Source organism: Pan paniscus, chromosome X (genome assembly GCF_029289425.2).
Source record: "Pan paniscus chromosome X, NHGRI_mPanPan1-v2.0_pri, whole genome shotgun sequence".
NCBI classification, from domain to species: Eukaryota; Metazoa; Chordata; class Mammalia; order Primates; family Hominidae; genus Pan; species Pan paniscus.
In genome coordinates this window covers 19,512,778-19,534,270 of record NC_073272.2, presented here as the reverse complement: position 1 = coordinate 19,534,270, position 21,493 = coordinate 19,512,778, and the positions used below count along the sequence as shown (strand labels likewise).

Here is a 21,493-nt window from a genome sequence, read left to right as displayed (position 1 = left end):
GGCGTCTGCCACCATGCCCAGCTAATTTTTGTATTTTTAGTAGAGACGGGTTTCACCATGTTGGACAGGCTGGTCTATGTTCTTTTTGCTCCTACTTTTGCCATAACAGACCCTGCCCTTATGTCCTGTTGCCTGTAAAACACTGTTGCGAAGTCCCAAGAAATCAATTACGTAACAGTGAAGAGAGAAACCGGTTGTTTAATTGCAGTCACGTTTATTTGCAGTTTCTATACACACTTTCTAGGTAATCAAACTTTTCTGATACATTTTTTTTGAGAGGGGTTCACAATGAAACTGTCACCATTTTTACTAAAAATAAATACAAGACAAAGTGTTGCACAGCTCTAAAATATACAAAGGCTTGGATTGAATGTAAACGTTGAAAACATCTTACAAAAGAAACCATCTTTGCAGCAATTTAAAAAGTTCATATTTACAAATATTACAAAAATACAAAATGGATGCAAGTCCATAAACCATTGTCGTTTCGGCCAGCATGAACTGGTTCTAGTACCAAAATAGTTACACTGTAACCTTCTTCATAGTTTTAAATCTTTATTACCATCTAGTTCTCTACGTGCCACCACTGCAGCAAATGCACTCACTCACTGACCTTTGGCAAGAGCAAACAGCATGTTCTGTTTGCTACAACTAGTCCATGTCCTCTACTTAGCCAAAAACAAATCAAAACAACAACAAAACCAAAGTAGAATTTTTAAAAAATGAAAAAATTTCCCCTACACAACATAGATACGTTGTATAAACATAAAAGAACAAAAAATCGCATCAGTGCAAACAACAGAAGAAAAGTTCGGATTGATGTTCTTCACAATACCTAACGTGTGTACCCTGCTTCAAGACGGCAGTGATGTTAAAGACAGCCCTAAATCTTGGTCTTGTTTGCTATGTAATCAAGCCATGTAGAATATTCCAGATTATTAGGGAACTTCCTGCTTTTTCTTCTCAGTTTGTAACTCAATACTCTTTTCCACAGTGAATTTTAAATCCATCTTTATTTGGGTTTTTTAAATCTATGAAATATAAAATAGAGAAACTCTGCTATAGATTTTTAGAGTAAACAAAATAAGTAAAACTATATTATGAGGGTTAGTTCTGTGATCATTACATATAGAAGGTATCTTATTGCCTCACAATTCAAGTCAATATGTATTTTAAAAAATATATGGTACCATTACTTAAATTAATGTCAATAATAAAAAGGTGACATTTTTATTAAAGCCAATTCATGTGTTTTCTATTCAAGATTTAGAATCACTTTTAAAGCCCACATACCTTTCTTTATGCTTAAAAAACCCCTAACTACACAAAAGCCATACTGCAAACGAACTGCTTTTATGAAATTACAAAAGATCGCCTACTGTGACTGGAAATGACGGTTTCTTATCGCATTTGCCTAAAAACTTTATTTTTAAAACTTTGCAAGGTGTACTTTTCAAATCATGAGACAGATTTATTCATGTTCCCATGTGGTGTCAAACCATGCTGGTTTTCTTAATTAATGGGTTCCAGTGAGAAATGATGGTCCATTTTATTCAAACCCCAAAATATTTTTCTTTTAAGAAAAAGTGTGACATTTTGTAAATGTTCAAACCCTTTACCAGGTAGCTTATCTATCCCCAGTGTGTGTGCGTACACACACACTCACACTCACACACACCCATACACACTCTCTCTGACTCTCCCTCCTCTTATACCCCTCCACCCCCAGCACCCATTTTACATACAAGGATGACAAGAAATTTAGTAACACAGTTTGGTAGTGAAAACAAATAGTAGAAGAAGCCAGACATTTTTTTTCTTTCCAAACAAACAAAACAACAGCAATCAGATTATCTATTCTTAATCTGTAGCAGTTTAGAAATCATTTCTATTGAAAGACAGTATCTTCTTAGACCAGGCTTCCTCCTTCATTTTGCATGAATTAATCCAAAATGCAAACCCCCTTCCACACCTCCTACTATCCCAACTACCACTTGCATAAGCTTAAAGCCAGCAGCTTGTCAATTTCTTGGTAACATTGGTATGTTCTATCACTCTAATCACATTCTAGTCTTTTATAAGTCAGATCCCTTCTTAATTCTCTCTATGTTCTACCTCTCCCATTCAAAACCTATTCTAAGTACATAGCTGCTTATATTTCTGACATAAGATTCCAAACATTAGTATAAGTTCATGTTAAAATCAGAGGTGTAAAAACCATTTGCAGATTTTAACTTGTAACTACATCTTTTTTCAGTTTTAAGACAAGAAAATTCAAGTAATTTCAAGTAATTCAGCTTGTTTCCCTGCCTTTATTTTATCAGAGCACATGCCCTGACATTTCCTCTCCCACCCACCACCCTCCCCTTTTGCCATCAAGCAGACACTATAGTAAAACCAGACAAAAACTCAGTTGTATGTAGTATTGTGAACCAGAGCTGTTCCCCATTCCCAGTTTAACAATGAGTATAAATAATGCATATACACATACCTATTTTCCAACTACATTGTTCACAGTGTCATTTCTGTTAATTTTTAGGTAGCATGAATCTCATCAGCACAGAGAGAAAGCTTCACTGAAAACTCATTACAGGTACTTACTGATTAATCAATAGCTCTGTGGCATGCTTAGGTTTTATTTTTGTTAGTTTAAGAACCTGGAGCTAATTTCTAAACTGTTTAAGGAGTTTAATGATTACAGTCATTAGTTATGACCGTTTATGTCCCCAGTAGCCTAATATAAAACATAACCTAAAATTAACTACTATTTTCCCTACTCATTCTCTTTAAAGCAATCCATTGAAAAAATTAAAATCTAAAGGACACTGTCAAATGCTGTTGTTCAGGGCTTTGTGTTGAGAATGATGACTTCTCTCACTGATTAAAAAAAAAATCAAAAGCATGCTTTTCATTCTGTCCAAATTACCACACAACAAATCACAGCCATGGGTTGCTATTAGTTTGTTTGGTGCTGCAATTTGTCATAAAAATGATTAGATCTGAATTCATTATTTTAATTTATTCATATTTCAGTATATGACCTCAAGATTTCCTTTAGTTCACCAGTTTAAAATTCATATTTGAGGTTTACCACTCAGAAATCATATTGGTGGACATTTAAATATGGCATTTGATATGAAAATGGTATTCACAGAATACAGTTATTACATTTTATTTTTGGGTATTCTATAAACAGTTGGTGTGCAGTAGATAATTGACCACATGTCCACTCATCATTGATAAATCTATTTACACATTTTTATCAAAAATATGGTATTTACATATGTGTAGTTCTTTCTTCTAAATTTTGCTTTAGTTTGTTTTAATGTAAAAAAATACCAAACATCCAGAGTAATTTCATCTTCTTAAAGAATAATGACAGTGAGGGCTTTAGTTTCTGAATAGGCAGCTCTGGGAAAACGTTTTCTAGGTGTCATGAAAATTAGACATTTTTGTATCCTCTATTTTCACAAGGAAGGAGATTGCATAAATCAAACTATGCTAAAGAAAAACATGAAAGACTGCAGCTACTTAAAACATGGAAACTAATCAAGAATGTCTAAACCACTTTCTGTTTACCCAGCACAAACTGTATTTAGAAATTCATTCATTGCTTAGCAGTGATGCTACCCCATCAAGTTGAGACTTTTCCCAAGTCCTCTGTTCTGTTCCTCCGTCCTCATGTGAGTAAGGGTTTTGGCCTTTGCCAGGCAGCCTGGTACAGGCAGTCTATGTTGAACTCTGGGAGGAACGGTCGTCATGTGGGCTCCCGTCAGAATTTTCCGTCTCTCCCTCGGAGATTGCCTGCATGGGCGTATTGTACAGCCGGCAGCGGACACTGTAGCGGCTGCTGCTGGCTGCAGGAGGGGCCCGAGAACGTCCAACCCTTGCTGATGCTGAGGTGGCAAAGCTCTTCGAGGAAAAGCCTTCTGCATTAACTCGTGGGGAGCATGGAGAGAGTGGGGACAATGCCTCAGCCCCTTGTGACCCCTGATGGGCATCATCGGTGCTCTGAGGGGACTCTGCTGTGAGCTCCCCAGGAGGTTTGGGCAGTATGGGGCTCTTCAGGATCTCAGTGGCAGACATGCGGTAACTGGAATCTGAGCGACTGCCTTTCTTGAGCAGTAACAGCTTAAACTCTTCATTGGATGTGTTGGACTTTTTGGCATTTCGGTATATGAGACCAGGAGACTTCTGGCTGTTGGGGGTTGTCACATTACTGCTGGGTGAAGTGATGGAACTGGCGCTGCTGCTGCTACTGCTGAGGGGAACTCTCGATTTGCTTCGAACAGACATGTCCCCGGAATCTTTTCTTCCAAGTACTTTCCTCTTGGATCTTTGAGAAAAGGAGAAAATGGGGCAAACATCTCAGTTCACGTTTTTATGAAACTGAAGTATTCAGTCGCGTTCACACATCTGTCTAAAGTGCATTTTGAGCCTGTCCTATATGATGGGATACTAAGCATTAGGGCTATAGAGATGAAAAGTAAGATATGTTCCTTGTCCCTGTAGCACCCACAGTCTGAGAGAAATTCTCTGATAACCAGGACACAAATTAGGTTCTAGAGATGATCATTTCAGATAATGGCTAATGTGGAGGCTAGAGGTTCTAGAGGATACTTTGTAAAAGTTTAAGAAACTATACTGCTAACAGCCAGGCGCAGTGGCTCACACCTGTAATCCCAGCACTTTGGTAGGCCGAGATAGGCAGATCACTTGAGGTCAGGAGTTCGAGACCATCCTGGCCAACATGGTGAAACCCTGTCTCTACTAAAAATACAAAAATTAGCCGGGCATGATGGAGCATGCCTGTAGTCCCAGCTACTCAGGAAGCTGAGGCAGGAGAATCACTTGAACCCGGGAGGCGGAGGTTGCAGTGAGCTGAGATCACGCCATTGCACTCCAGCAGCCTGGGCGACAGAGCAAGACTCTGCCTCAAAAAAAAAAAAAAAAAAAAAAAAAAAGGAAGAAACTATACTGCTAACTAAACTATACTTCTGGTTCCAGGGGGTGAAAGACTATAACTTTTTCTTATTAACTCTGTCTCTGCAATACAGATGAAATGATCTGATGTCTGGGATTGGCTTCCAAATAATACCAGAGAAAGCAAGTGGATGGAGGTGTGGGTGGGACAGGATTGGCCCTAGTTTGACAGTTGATAATCCTGGGTGATGGATATGTCAGCAGACATTATACTATTCTACCTTTTAAAATCCCTCCATATAAAAACATAATTAAATGACGTTTTAAGTCAATTCATCTTGGGCTGCAAGTATCATTTCCTATAGCTTCCTAAGAGCATCAAGAGCATATTAAGCAGTAAGCCAGCTCTCTGTGGGGAATTGAAATCCCAGACCATCTCTGGAGCTCTTAAAGCTTTGTATACTGTAAGCTTGCAAGAAAACAAAATAATTCTTTTTGCTGTGATGTAAATAAACAAGTAAATAGATAAATAAGTAAACCCTGCACAAATGCAAGTCTAAGATTACCAAACTCAATACATCTATTGAACCTTGACACCCATCATCATATTATTGATTTTCTTTGGTAAATCAGCAGGCATAAATTTGGTGGATCTTCAGTATGACTCAGTTCATTGATAGGCAGCATGCACTTTCATCAACTTAAAGATTCATATGGTAGAGAAAATGTGAACTTCACAAGTGTAGATATGCTTGATTTTGGTTCACAGAAACCTCTGTGGTTGATATCTTGTATATGGCAGTGTCTGGCACTCCACTAAGTTAGGGCTTTCAAACTAACATTGGCTTTTAGCACCTACCATATTCTAAACACAAAAAATGTTATCATCAAAATCAAATACGTGAGCTATAGGCATTCCCATGTGCAATAAAGGAGGAGGTCCAGAGGTTTTAACTTACTCAAGACTGCATAGGAAGTGGCAGAGTTGGGATTCAAATCCAGGTCTTTCTGAACCCACTATTTACGTCCTGTCCACTATTCCATACACTAGCATTTGGTCCTTTGGGAGTAACTTTTTAACTTACATAGCTTTTTAACTTACATAGCAGTTTAGTAATTTTTCCTGGGATTGAAGATAAACTGTGGGGTGAGGGAAATATAATCAGAGCTTAGACTAGGCACAGGGGTGAAGGAAAAGAAACTAATGGTTCTTCACCCTCTGAGTAGAGAAGTATGCCTGCTAAGGTATACATAGAAGGTGTTTCTGATTGGCTCCTTTTAAAACAATTGTTGAACAGCAGTACTCCTTCTTTATGAGAGAACCACATCAACAGAAAACAGAAATTCCTATAAAAAGTAGAATTCCAGGAGAAGAAGATTGTAAGCTGCTTACGATGAATTTGTTTCAAAAATGATAACTTTATGAGGTAGAAAAGACAATCCCCAAGTTGTATCTCTTGGGAGTTCCATCTAGGTTCCCGAGGTCTAAGAAGACAGTTGTGTTTGTGAAAGGAGGAGGCATGGCAAATCATGATTGGCTAGCTCAGTTATATGTAGATTAGGTGTCCAAGGGCTAGTTCCTGTTCTGTTCTTTGGTCATTAGCTATAAGGAATAATTTTTGCAAATATGGACCATGGATCACAAGGGCTCATGGGGGCAGATGAGGAAATATGCCTTTGCAGCATGGACACAACACTGTCCTGGAAAAGCAACCCAAAAGACCTGTATTCATGGAATATGGGCATTAATTTTGGGGATGAAGGCCAGTACTATTAAAGAAATTTAAGTTCTAAGGAGAAAGAAAAACAGAGAAATTATTACTTGTTCTGAGCTATAAAATGGACAGGAACACGTATTGTCTTTTCTCAAACTTGAGACTGTTTTGTGAATCAACTTTGTGTGTGTGTGTGTTCTCTAAGTTTTATTTTATTTTAAGCTGACAAATAATTGTATATAGTTATAGGGTACAATGTGAGTTTTTTATTTTTTATTTCAATAAGTTTTGGGGGAAGAGGTGGTATTTGGTTACATGAATAAGTTCTTTAGTGGTGATTTCTGAGATTTTGGTGCATCCATGGTGAATCAACTTCTGTTTGTCTCTGCTGGTATATGACTACAGCTTTGATCATATTTTTTAGGTTCAAGAAAGTATTCAAAAGTCAGAGATTACACTAGAGTTTGAGCTTTCACTCCAAGTCACTTAACCACAGATTGTTTTCACATAAAAACTTGTTCCAGAATGTCTTTTCCTGGGGAAAAATAAAGCCACTCTTACAAAAGTCTCTCAATCGAGGTCTATCAAACTCTATATAAAGATCCTATTTCCCAACTTGCATATCAGTCTATCAACTTGATTTGGAAAAATTATTCTTTGCTTGCTTTTGTTTTTGCTGAATGTATTACAATTACAAAAAGCTTTCCTGTATTTGCATTTGTGAGAAGTACCTGAAGGGGCAAAACCTTTGTTGTACCTTTTGTTTTGGGGGACTTGGTAATGTTGCCTCACCTGTGAATGACTGCAAATAAATCCTCAGTTGTTCGAGGTTTGTTTGGAGACACGAACACACCCTCTGCTTCAGCTTGGGAGTCTTCACTAAGTGGTGAAATGATGGAGTCATCACTCGGTGATGATTCTTAAAATAAGAACAGAAGAATCTTTAAGAGGAAGTTACCCAGCACGCTACTGTACTTCACTGACTCAGGGAACAAACAAACAAACAAACAAACAGAAATTACCTTGCTGCCATTTTTTAAAAATGAGAGAGATACCTGTCAAAGCTTACTCACCCAGTAACAAAAGCTTTTATCTCAATTGTTTTAATAAGTGCAAAGAAATAGTGGAGGGAAACCAACACCCAGGGCTGTACCGTATTATTGGGAACATAAGAAAAAATTCCAGGAAGTGCCATGAGACACATTTCCTTTATGACAAAGTTATCAGTGACTGACCTTTCGATGAAGCCTCATCCACATTTCCTTGGGTCTCCTCTGCTTTGCTGTTATCAGAGGCACTTTTGGCTGAAATACCTGAAGCAATATTTTCCTGCTTGGAACATTTTTCAGGGAATGAATTTACAGATGTTATCTCCGATTCATAGCTGATAGTACCAGGCACTTTGTCATGGTGGCGGCTCATAACAAATTGATGCTTAAGTTGATTGCTTACATCTGTTGCTCTAGTTGGTGAGTCTGACTGAGATGTGATTACATCCACAGATTCAGGTTGTGCAACTTCCTCCAGACCTGCAGAGGGTGCCTTCTGTACCTGTTCTAGAGTTTCGTCTGGACCAGGTCCATATTGTATTATTTTACCATCCAAATCATTTGGGCGGGCAGCAGAGACCCTCTGAAATCCTCCTGTGGGAAAAGCACAGTTTTTGGTTGGCGTGTTTTCTGGAATAGGCTCAGTCTCTGTACGCACTTGGTCTTTTGTGACATTTGAATCTAGAAGACTGCTACCAGCTGATGTTATGGTTTCTGGATCGCAGCGATTCTTCACATCAAAAGTAGAGTTTTTTTCTAAATGTAGTTTATCTGGTCCCATCTCAACTGCAGAAGAGTCTAAAAAGGACAGTATGGTGTCTTCAGTGGAGTATTGACGAGATACTGATTTATTTGCTGTATGCGGCCTAATCTTACCTGGAGACAAGGCAGCCGTTGTGAGTGTGCTTTCCTCTAAATAAGGGAGATCTGTATTGTTTTCTTCTTTTTGCTTAACTTCTTCAGACTTGTTGATGGACCTAAGGTTAACAGATTTCAGGATCGTTGGTGTAATTGCAAGGGACGGTGGAGGATTCGACCTCAGTGTTTCTCCTACTGTGTTCTGCTTATTATGAGTAAAAACATGCAGTGGATGACGGTGGTGGAATGGTTTGTTCAAGACATTATGAAGAGCACTTAGATCAAGATGGGTAGGAGGTATAATTGGAAGTTCAAGGTCTTTACTCAGTGATATAGTTCCATCTTTTAAAGAGGGTTGCTGTAGTGAGGATTTTCTTTCTGGGACTTTAGGTTTCCTTTTGCTACCTCCGGGAGACAATGGACCTGAAAAGAAAGCTGTAGGGAAAGAGGATGTTGGCGTTTCAGACTGGCTTGAATAGCCACTTGATGGAGATGCCAAGCCAGCCAGCTTTTCTGGTGAAGCCAGTTTAAACTCATTGTCAACAGAAGGAAGAGATGGAGTGGTGGCTCTTGATTCTGATTGTGATGTTTGGGATTCAGAGCTCTCTGGAGATTTGATGCATTCAATGACTGTGGTACCCGTAGCGGTGCTTGAATTAGATAGAGATCTATAAGGATCATTTGTTTTCAAGTCATTTAGGAGCCAGAGGTCTGCATAGTGTGTGGATTCGGCAACTTCATCTTTGAATGGTGGAATATCCGAAGCATCTAACTGAGGTTCCTTAATGCCATGTTCACTCTGGTTTATCCAAGAAGGTTCCTGCTTGGTGGGAAGATTGGCGTTTTCCATTCGAGAAGGCGTGTTGGCGAAATCAAGAGGCAGCTTCATTTCCCTGGAACTGTGAGGCAGGTGCTGACCACTGCTTATCTTTGGTTCTTTCTTCTCAGAAATATCTGCGTTTCCATCAGACTTCCTCAATGATGAGCTACGTTTAGGTGGGGTCGGCTTTGCCTTTGGTTTCCTGAAAGAGATGCTTGGTCTTCCCTGCCTCTTGTGGTCTAAGTAGTCCTGCCAGGCACAATCTGGAAGACCAGGGGAAGCCCCTACACCCTGGCCATTCTCTGGGCCCAGGGCTGCATAGTGACAGACATAGCTCTTATTACCTTTGAGACCACAGTCAAAGTGCATGGAGGTATAGTATCCTTCCGTGTCTACTGAAAAGTGAGAGCTAGTGTCCGCTTTGTCTGATGGAGACTTTTCCAGAAAGCTGTCATAAGTGGCCATGCTTGTGAAGCTTGGGCAGCCCAGGCTGTCTGCCTTGGGACGCTCAGGACTAAAATCCTGGCGGCAGGAGGCATCATGGTGGTGGTGTAGGTAATTCCACTCACTGTCACTTGTGTTGCTGTTGTTGGGATCATCCAGCAGGTCTGCAACAGTGGAGGTAAAGGAGTTTGCCCGATGGCCTCTCACTTTATCCAAGTGGTCATTGTATTGCTCTGTCACGAAAACACTGGCATCCTCATTGGCATGAGGGGCTGTGTTTAGTGACAACTCCGAGTCACAGTGTGAAGAGCCAGTGAGTGGAGGAGAAGCTGCAGGAGGGATGGTTTCTGAGGTCTGCGAGGGGCACGTGGAGCTGCTCCCACTCCAGTTGCCACTGGATGACTGGTGGTCATCTTTCTGGTCCATGTGGCTGCTAAGGAGGACGCCAGCCGTGGAGATGCAGTGGATGGGGCTCCCAAACGTGTCTGAGTTGGAGGAGATGTCACAGCTGCCAGAGTCAGCAGCCATTCGGGACAGACGTGACCTTCCCCTCTCACTTAATTTGTGCTGGGGGCTGTGAAGATGTTGAGAGCAGGCCAGGCCCAAAGTAGGCTGGTGGTCCTGGGCACTCGGGCTGCTTGGAGCCTCACTGAAATCATTAGGGGTTCTTTCACGGTCACCCACAAAAGACTCTCCCTCTTCATATGCTGAGGGTTTAGCGCCAACTTTGGGCTCAGCATCCCCACCTCTATTACCTTCCCGGGGAAGGCTCCGAGATCTTGTGCGGCTGCTCACTGCAGGAGTAAACATGGTGTCACCTTTGTCTGCTAGGGCAGAAATGTTGCCAGCAGAATGAGAAAGGGAAGCTGCAATGCTTTGACCCCTTTGAGCTCTGATTCTCCTTCTGGATGGGGCGGCAATCAGAATATCCTCGGTTTGGCACTCAGAGTCCCTGGTTCCGGATATCCTATTGACAGTGTTGGAGGGGTCTGGGTTTGTGTGCACAATCACATTCCTTTCCCTGGCCACTGGTGATTCATCAGAATCTAGGGCACATGGAAAGCACAGTGAGATATTTTCTATATCAGCAGACCAACAGACATTCTGAGCTATGTCTGTAGATCTGTGGGCTGGCAGGTTAGAGCTGTTTTTTTTGTTTGTTTGTTTAACAGAAAAAAAATCAATATATAGAATTAGGAGAGAGTTAAAATGCTTTAGGGTGTATATACACGTCCCCCTCATATATGTCGTATATATACATACCAAGAGAAGATATGCTTTTATGTCTTTTGTGAATTATCCCTCTCTTCACTATCACGTTAATTTGCCACAATAAGTGACTACTTTTAAAAACTAAAGTACATTTTATCTTTTTGGCCACTACTCTTCATTTTTATTTTGTAATATAAACATGATGAAATAAAAATCATAGGTCTCATTATTAGAAATAAAAATCTTATTTGCAAGAGATGATACCCTAATAATTTTTTAAAAATCATAGGCAGAGATATTTTAAATCCACTAAACAGAAACATTGTCACCAAAGGTATCATATTATCAATATTCAATATTTCATTGCATATGCCTGGAATTTACCTTTTAAAATAATTAATGACATGAAAGTATATCTCTCTTAAATTAAGTTACAATTTTCCAAAAAGAAAACTTTCATTGACTCCTGCTACTTTTTATTCACAATTTCTACCTTAATAAAACTTTCAAAAATCAGCTAAGTATTACATTTCAGCCGTAAGACCTGAATGTATATGCCTAAATCTATAAGGTCAAACCTTCACAGTCAAGAATAGAGAGTTAAAAAGTAATACCACCTGGCTTGCTGAATACAAAACAAATAGACACCATTTTAAAACCTCTACAAGTTAAAATGTTTAATCATTTTTCTATTTCATCTATTTCTTCTATTTCATCTCCCTATCATCTGTACTAGGCGGAGGAATGTTAACCATTAACATTTTTTGATAGCACACCTATTTCTTGTTGAACTCTTCTGGGGATACCCGAGATGGTTTTCCTCCTCCTCAATTTTCGTCTCCGCTGTAGTACCGATTGTGAATGAACCAGAGAGCAGCGTATACTAGCCTCTCTGTCAAAGCCAACTCCTGCAACCCACAAATAGGTCTCATTAGCTTTAGAAATGGCAAACAAATTTTCATTTACTTGGAACACAGTGATATTTTTGACGGGAAGTAAGGAAAGAGTTTGGGTTAAGCCTGTGAACAAATATAAGGGAGCTGTTATTCAGCTCTTATTTAAATTATGCTGCAGTACATTAAGCTTTACTTCTAAATGCAGCTCTCCACAACAGTTTGCACTGCCAACAAAAACAAGCAAAGAAGAAAAATCAAAAGAAAGAGAAGAGAAAAAGACATCCAAAAAATCCCTCTCACATAGAAATGGCTCCTTAAGGATTTATAACCTTTAGTTACTACTATTTACTGATCTATTTCTGGGCTCTCTGAAGCTGATACCTTTGCATAGTAAATCAGCAGCCAGGATGATAACCTGAATTAGCTCAGCTAACATATCCTGACCCATTTCTTCATTAAAAGCCGTCTTTGTGAGGTTTTGTTCCCTCCATCTCTTATGGTCCAAACCTTCTCGCATTCCCCATGCGTGCGTGCGCGCACACACACACACACACACACACACACACACACACACACCCCTCTTTTGCTGTGAGGAAACTCAACAGTCTAAGGATTTGTTTTTTTAAATCATCACCCAACTCTGTCTACTTTCTTCTATTTACTAAACTGAATGCTTTCTGGTTTAGCATGAGATGTCTTTTCAATATAAAATAAACATACAAGGCAGTCCCTGGTTCTGCACTTAAATGGATCCACCTTCTATACCAACTGTAAAGCTGGAATTGCCAGTCTTTATCCCATAGGTTTGTTTTTGTAAACACAGAGGGCAAACCATGGTGCTTGTTAGTTTCTCTCTCCATAATCACATTATCAACATTACATGCAGTCCCATCACAACTAGAATGATGAGAGGGGAGGTGAGGAACTCAAACTCTTGTCTGCACCATGGATTTTTCAAAGTGAGCTTTGCCTCAGAAAGTCACAATGCCGTGCTTTGGAATTTGGTCACCTCATCATTTATCCTGATTGTTAAGCATGGGGCTGGGTGGTGTGTCAAGTCTTGGTTCAGCTGTATAATGAAAGAGTTGAGTTCTGTTTAACGTCACAGTGCCAACAGTTTCTAGAACTCACTTTGAAAAATCTGTATGAGATATCATATGATGAATAATTACAATATTATTGGAGAATTCTTACTAATGGAATTTTTCTTAGTTCCAACCCAAAATTAAAATCCTTCATTCTGATCTTAGTAATTATAGAATGCATTATATATAGACGCAGACATTTTGTGCTATGTGGACATCATTAACAATGTTCTCATTAAAGCTCTTGAAATCAACATCTGATCTAAGTTTTAATCAGAGAGTTCCTGAAATAAAGCAGAAGGAAAAAGTGTCCCTTTCCCTCAATCATAAAATAATGGCCCATAATCATAGCACTAAATTTGAAAATGAGATTTTACTTACAGTGCCATGAAAAAAGCACGTGCTGCTAATAATCAGAGGTTTCCAGAAATGAAAATTAGCTTAAGAGGGTGCCAAAATGATCCATTTTGGCAGCTGAACTCCCCTAATACATCCCATTTAGATTGTGGAGATCAGATAGGGGCACATCTTTAGAATAATTTATCTTACAAGTTGAATAGGTCATCAGGAAAATTAACTCCCAACTCACCACAGACCCATGAACTAGGACTCCTTTTTTCTCAGGAAAAAAATAATATCTGTCCCAGATATCTGGTCCATTTGCTTCCCCACTTTATTTGAGAGAAATCTGAGTGGGGTTAATAATAGCTGTGTGCAACATGCATCTCAAGTGACATGCAATCTTTAGTCACATGGTACCAATATGAAAATCAGTCATAACATGGCTGTTTTGAAATTTTCAATATACAAATAAGTTAAAATGTAACTATTAGAGATGTAAGAAAGCCCAATGGATAGACCATTTATGTCTTTGAAAGTTAGAATATTTTATAACATTATTTTACTTACAACTAAGATTACTAGATCCAATTGTGGAATTTATAACTGCTGCCAATAAATTTTTCAGAAAGGTCTGGCTATGCTTCCATTCTATCTAGACTAATATTCACACTCTCAGTACACAGGAGGAGAAAAAAAGAGAGTGAAAGGAAGACAGCCTTGCTGGTTTTAAAATAGAATTCAGCCTTCATCTCTGTATCCATATCTTTTTAGGTCAAAAATCCCCCAAATCAATACAGAAGTCTTAACAGTCTTTTTTAAAAAGCCTACCTTCATCCAAGGAAGCATGAAAACAGATTTTCTAGTTGGCCTACAGGACCATTACTTGCAGTTTGAGAAGCCTGGGTTTGCTGTTTTCTTTCTTGCAGTGCCACACATCATTATCATATGATTAATCACTGCCGCTTTCTCCATTATTTCAGTCAGCTATGGCCAAAGAGCTATTTGGTGATTTTTTTCAAAAAGAAACTGTCCATAATTTACATAACAAGTGGCCCGCGGAAAACATTTAAATTGATGTTCAAAACCTGACAAAAGCATATCGAACATCCTCTGGGTTTGTATTTTGATGACAAAAAGGCATTACTTGTTTACAAAATGGTATTCTTAGCAGCACAGATTTTGAACATATTTAATACACAGAATATTCTGACCCGACTGCCCCTAAGAAAAAACCAGAACGATACCAGTAACATTGATGGGAATAATGCAAGAAGAAATCACTTGGGCATCTTGTTTCATCTTCTCCTCTGGCGTCGGGAGAGGTAGTGCTTTGCTCCAGTTGGTCTGCTTGTCCAGTGTGGAAGGGATATTGTGTATTGGGTTTTTCGGCCTCTGCCCTAACATGACATCTGTATCTTCATCCTCTGGGGGATGGGACTGCAAACAAAGTACAATCAGGTTCAGCCATCATAGTTTATACATAAGCACACATATAAGGAATTTCCTAGTTTAGAGAAGAAAAAATGAGGTCAGAAATAGGCCCTTAGGACAAAGGGAGAATTCCTAGAAATAGTTAGTAAGCACAACTAATTACAAGTATTATTTCAATAGTCAAGCAACACAAAAGGAAAGAAATGGGCTAAATAAACATGCTTCTCAGGTTAAATGGAATTAACAGGAGAGACAAGGTAGCCAGAAATCCCCAAACTTTACACCAAAGAAAACTGAGTCTTTACTCCAATGAAAGACAGATCCACTTTCAAGCTATCTCACCATAAATTTCTATCAAAAGTTTTGAGATCTCTAGATGACTAGGATCAAAGGAAGAAGATGAGTTAGACACCTATGAAAAGGTTCAGAAAACCTGGAGTCAGGAGACTTTCCAGAACCCATCACTTGAAGGACAAGCCAACCTAATCTGAGAAGCCGCATTAAAACACGAGGAGTTAATTTCACTCCAGGACTACGGCATTTTTTAATAACATTTTAAAAATTCAGTTTCATGAACACTGTATGCACATGGAAAAGCAAAAGTGAAGAATTTCCCCCTACCAACGATAGCGGAAAATACACATGCTGTTACTGGGGGGAAATATTCCAGTGAGTTTATTTTTCAAATTAGGAAAGGTGAAAGAGTCCTAGTTTATTTTCTTTTCAGCTTTGTGGTGCGAGACTTTTCCTCCAGCTGTATAGTTAGGGGCTTTGATTTCTACATGACATTGGAAAATTCTCCATCCAAACTTTTGATAAATATCAATATTGTCTAACTTTTATTTCAGGGTTGGGCTCCTAGCCCAGATTATTTAAAAAGCTCCATCCCAGTTTTGATTTCAGGGTTGGGTTTCTAAACTAGATGATTAAAAGACTCAGTGTTCACCACTCAACCTAGTTTTATTTATTTTTTACACAATTTGGAGGAAGGTGGGTATCTGTATAAAATAAATATCTTTTGCTGTTATCCCAGTAAGACTTTAATAATATTCTGCCCTAAAATTAGGATCATCAAAAAAAATTTTCCCATCTTTACATTTGGAAATATCATGCCCTGTTGACTCAGAGGATTTCACCTATTGTCAAATGAACTGTTCTCAAGTCCCCTTAAAGAGCTGATTCCAATGCCACTTGTCTAAACTCACCCCCAGCATTTACTTACCTTGTCAGAGGTTTCTGCAAATCCCCCCAACACACCCAACAGGATATGACTCCCCCCTTGGGAAAAATGTGTTTGTCATGAACGTTTTAGTAAAATATTGCAACCTTCTTTCTCTCTTCAGCTTTTGTGCAGATTCCCAGCGAAGCGAATAGCTCAAATAAAGTTCGAGAACAAAAGACTTTGTTTCCTAGGTAACTTCCAAAAAGAAAAAAAGTTTGGTGCATACAGAGAGAGAGAGAGAGAAACTGATTGAGAGAGAGAGAGAGAGAAAGAGGGAGACAAAGAGAGAGAATGAGCAATAGAGAGAAACCCCCCCACCACCAGAGGCTTCATTTTGTAGGCGATTCCTTCCTTGAATAACAATGGACTGCAAAGTGTCGACAGGATAGTGACCTGACTACAGGCTCTGACCAGCAGCCAAAAGCACTTTTTATTTAATGGTGACAGGACGATTGGCTGCCAGAGAATCCTTTTGTCTTGTTCTCCTTTTTGATTTGAGAAGCTGAACATTTACAGTTCTGATAAATTAAATATAGGAAAAGTTTCCTCTGCCAGACTACGAAGTCCAAGAGTAGTGTTAGGTGATGCAGTTTGCAGAGTGGGGGGCAGTGAATGGGGGAAAAAGGCAAATGGCATGACTGTCTAAGTTATATTCTATTTAATTCAAGTTAGGAAAATACCAGTTTTTAAATTGATTTTAAAGAAAAACCGTTAGTTAGAAACAAGAAAGTTTTCCATAAAGTTAAAAGAGGGAAAAAAGGAAGAGTGTCTGGACAGAGTGGGATAGGGCCGTGAAGGAATGTTCTCAGAACCAATACCTTTCTACTCCACGGGGTCATGTGGCAACATTCAGTGGGGGAGGGCGAACGGGTGCTGTTAAACTATGAACATGAAATGCAAAAAAAGAAAAAATTAAAAACGTGCACACAACACAGTGTATACTGGTTAGGCCAAATCTATGATATTAATAAAATAATATACTGGGATAACTTCCTTCCTTCCTTCCCTCCTTCCTCCTTCATTCCTTCTTTCCCTTCCTCCTTCCTTCTCATTATTGCTTCCTTCTCCTTATTATTCCTTCCTTCCTTTCTTCTCCTTATTTCTTCCTTCCTTCCTTCCCTCCTTCCTTCCCTCTTTCCTTTTCTTCCCTCCTTCCTTCCTCCCTTCTTCCTTCCCTTCCTTCCTTCCCTCCCTCCTTCTTTCCTTTTTTCTTCCTTCCTTTCTTCTTCCGTTCCTTCTTCCTTCCCTCCATCCTTTCTTCCTTCCCTCCTTCCTTCCCTTCTTCCTTCTTTCCTACCTTCCTTTCTTCCTTCCCTCCTTCCTCCCTTCTTCTTTCCCTTCCTACCTTCCCTCCTTCCTCCTTCCTTCCTTCTTTCCCTCCTTCCTTCCTTCTTTCCTTTCTTCCTTCTTCCCTCCCTCTTTCCTTCCTTCTTCCTTCCCTCTCTCCCTCCTTGCCTCCCTCCCTTCCTTCTTCCTTTTTACTTTCCTTCTTCCTTTCCTTCCTACTTCCCTTCCTTCCTTCTTCCTTCCTTTTTTCCTTCCCTCCTTCCTAATTTCTTCCTTCCTTCTTTCTTTCCTCCCTCCGTTTCTTCTTTCCCTCCTTCCTTCCTTTCTTCCTTCCCTCCTTCCTTCCTTTTTCCTTCCCTCCCTTCCTTCCCTTCTTCCTTTTTCCTTCCCTCCCTTCCTTCCTTTCTTCCTTCTCTCCTTCTTTCCTTTCTTCCTTCTCTCCTTCCTTCCTTTCTTCCTTCTCTCCTTCCTTCCTTCTCTCCTTCCTTCCTTTCTTCCTTCTCTCCTTCCTTCCTTTTTCCTTCCCTTCCTTCCTTCTTCTTCCCTCTCTTCCTTTCTTCCTTTCCTCCCTCCCACCCCCCTCCCTCCCTCCCTCCTTTCCTTCCTATCTTTATTTTTTCAGAGGTAGCATAAATAGTGGTTAAGAGCACAGACTCTGAAGCTAGACTGTCTGAATTCAAATCCTGCCTCCACCACTTATTTTCTGTGTGGCCAGGGGCAATTCCTCAACCTCTCCAAGGTCAGTTTCCTCATCTGTAGTAGGATAGAGAAATAATAGAATTTTCCCTCCAGGGCTGTTTTGAGGATTAAATGAGTAAAGTATATGTAATAGACTTAGAAGAATCGTGGCACTTAATAAATGCTGTACATTAGTGCCAGCTACTACTACAACAATTATTATTATTAATGTACTTACCTTGTAGCTGTGAAATATCTGTGAAAATGTCTTTGCAAACTGTAACTTTGTTATGTTTTAGATTCCAACACCACTTGCTAATTTGGAGAAGATTGAATTATTTGCTTTCGTTGGAGTGATTTTATTTGTTTATTTATTTATTTGTGAACTACTTGGAAGAAAATTCTCTATGTGTAATTTCCTTCTCTAGACTGCTCAAAATTTACTTCTTTCTCCTATTCATAGACCACATTTGGAGACAGGGCCAATTTCATGAGTGTGTGATCTGTGTAGCAGTCCCATAGGGCCCTGCACTCAGAAGGCCCCCATACTTGGTTTCAGGTTGTGCTGTCACTGTTTTGAAATTCTTGAATAAAGGATTCTTCATTTTCATTTTTCACTGGACCCCAGAAATTATATAGCCAGTCCTATTTGGAGAATAATCTGGTAACCAGAATCCCCTCTTCAGGATCTACTGAGAAGGCCACTGAAACTTTTAAAACTCTAAGCCATATCAGCTTTAGATTCAGCTGGGCCTCTATTATAGCACTTATCCTACAGCATGGCTTTAATGGAACAGGAATTGGCCCTGGATGTGTCTATTTCATTTGTTAGATTGCAAATTCCTGGAGGTCAGAGGCCACATTTGATTTGCCTTTCAGTCTTCCATGATGCATCACTGTAAGAACTCATCAAAATATTTGTGCACCTGAATGATATTGTCTCTGTGTGTTTTAGCAGTGATGGGAACCCCAAAGAAAGTAAGGGGCAGCCAGGCACAGTGGCCCATGCCTGTAATTCCAGCACTTTGGGAGCCCAAGGCAGGCGGATCACTTGAGGTCAGGAGTTCGAGACTAGCCTGGCCAATATGGTGGAACCTTATCTCTACTAAAAATACAAAATTAGCCAGGCGTGGTGGCGCATGCCTGTAATCCCAGCTACTCGGGAGGCTGAGGCAGGAGAATTGCTTGAACCTGGGAGGCAGAGGTTGCAGTGAGCCGAGATTGCACCACTGCACTCCAGCCTGGGTGACAGAGCAAGACTCTGTCTCGGAGGAAGAAAAAAAAAAAAAAAAAAAAGTAAGGGGAATGCTCAAGATCTCAGGAGGAAGTAAATTCCTCAGAATCCAAGGGACTTACCATCTTCATGCAAACAGGTGGAAACAAGTAGAGGAAACTGCCAGTGATCCTTGCTTCCTCTGATGGAAGCAAGGATGGATGCTGGGCCTAGTTATTCTTAAGCCTATGGCAGACATGCGTTTTTGTGGGGAAAGCTTGGTGTCTAATTCTGTTCTATGTTTCTAAGTTTTAACTGAAAGAGTTGCTCATTAATGTTTAAGCAAAGCAAATGTGTCCTCCTCGGGCCCAGTTAATTTTGATCTAGATCTTATTTAAGACTAATGATTTTGTAGGGTCTATGGCTCCCTTGCTGAAAGTGACCATTTTGACAGATGTGATATATGTGGTCCGAGTTCAGACACTAACCTGGTTCTCTCCTAAAAATCAGCCACAGACAATGATGTGGAAGTCTCAAGTAAGAAACCAGGGTGTGTAAATGAGAGAGAAAACTCATGTTAAGTAGGAAAAAAGGTAGCCTGATAGCAAAGCCTACATGGGAAAGGAACCTACTTCAAAGAAACCAAAAGCTTTGGTGTCTCATGAAAGTATTTTCAAAAAATCACACCGTCAGAAACTGCAGAATGATATTAATGTTAATACATAAATTATGGTAGTTTGTCTTAAATCTCCTAAGTCAGCTCTCCTGTTGAATATTTTTTCCAGTAGTGAGGGGTGAGGAGTGGACTTCATTTTTCATCTGTTTGAGAAACCCACCCACCCCATTAAATAAGCATGAGGTCACACCTGACAATGACTAAGGATGGCAAGTCCAGAGAAAGCACAGACTTTTCAGTTGTGGTCATTGTGATGGAGAGTTAAGGTCTCCTTGGGTTACACTCCATAGCAGATTCCTCCTCAGCTAATTGGTCTCTCCACTATATTGATAGTACCTCCAACCTCCAGCTTGTGAGGGTTGAAACTAGGTACTCTGGAGCTTGGATGTGGAGGGATTGTGTTCTTTGGTTCCTCCACTTAGACACAAACTCTAGAGTCCCTGCAGATGGTCTGCAGATTCAGAGTATTTAAGTTTATAATATTAAAATGAGCTATAAGTATATAAATATACAGTTATATTTCTGCCATTAATTAGTAACTGCCTTAGTCTAGTATTTTAGAGGGCCCTCCGCATAGAGGGGAACAACACACACTGGGTTCTATGGGAGGGTAGAGGGGGGAAGAGGGAGAAGATTAGGAAAAATAACTAATGGGTACTAGACTTCATACCTGGGTGACAAAATAATCTGTACAACAAACCCCCATGACAGAAGTTTACCCATATAACAAACCTGCACATGTAACCCTGAACTTAAAATAAAAGTTAAATAAAATTTGAAAACAACTAAAAGTAGAACTATCATTTGATCTAGCAATCCCACTACCAGGTATCTATCCAAAGGAAACGAAGTCATGTATGAAAAAGACACTTGCACATGCATGCTTATAGCAGCACAATTTGCAATTGCAAAAATATGGAACCAACCTAAATGCTCATCAACCAACGATTGGATAAAGAAAATGTGTTAAATATACACCATGGAATACTACTCAGCCATTAAACGGAATGAAATAATGTCCTTTGCAGCAACTTGGATGGAACTGGAGGCCATTATTCTAAGTGAAGTAACTCAGGAATGGAAAACCAAACACCATATGTTCTAATTTATAAGTGGGAGCTAAGCTATGAAGACGCAAAGACATACAGAGTGATATAATGGACTTTGGGGACTTGGGGCAGGGGACTTTGGGAGCAGGGTCAGGGATGAAAGACTATATATTGGGTAACAGTGTACACTGCTTGGGTGAATGGGTGCACTAAAATTTCAGAATTCACCACTAAAGAACTCACTCATGTAATCAAAAACCACCTGTATCTAAAAACCATTGAAATATTTTTTTAAAAACCTTAAAAATAAAATAAAGCATCCTCTTTCCTGGATGCTTAGTCAAAAGAAGTAAGATTGTTCTGAGTATTTCTGATTACACTTTTATATAATGAATGCAATAATCAGTTCACAGTATATATTTTTTCTAAATTATCTAAGAAATACAACTGCAAGAGAACTGCTACCTCAGGGCATCTCTGCATGGCTCAGCCTGCCACGCCTTAATGGGTGCTGATGGATAAGGTTAGGGAAAGCTGGATGCTGATCAAACTTATATGAACTAAATTATTCTTCCACAACTGTTTAAATGAAT

At 39.6% G+C, this 21,493-nt stretch overlaps 1 protein-coding gene across 4 annotated transcripts in view; it reads right to left on the bottom strand.

Moving 5' to 3' along the window:
* Nucleotides 1–197: 197 nt before the first annotated feature.
* Nucleotides 198–21,493, bottom strand: part of NHS (NHS actin remodeling regulator) — a 370,534-nt gene continuing 349,238 nt past the window's right edge. For 2 of the 4 annotated variants that reach the window (XM_003819529.7, XM_008972924.5), the window contains exons 4-9: nucleotides 16,816–16,878; nucleotides 14,589–14,781; nucleotides 11,798–11,929; nucleotides 7,874–10,855; nucleotides 7,431–7,557; nucleotides 198–4,336 (exon numbers count right to left, since the gene is read on the bottom strand). In XM_003819529.7, coding sequence (XP_003819577.2) covers nucleotides 3,730–4,336; nucleotides 7,431–7,557; nucleotides 7,874–10,855; nucleotides 11,798–11,929; nucleotides 14,589–14,781; nucleotides 16,816–16,878 — 4,104 coding nt within the window. In that variant the 3' untranslated portion in view covers nucleotides 198–3,729. The remainder of the gene's footprint in view (nucleotides 4,337–7,430; nucleotides 7,558–7,873; nucleotides 10,856–11,797; nucleotides 11,930–14,588; nucleotides 14,782–16,815; nucleotides 16,879–21,493) is intronic. The other 2 variants (XM_003819530.6, XM_057301177.2) reach the window with 1 other exon arrangement.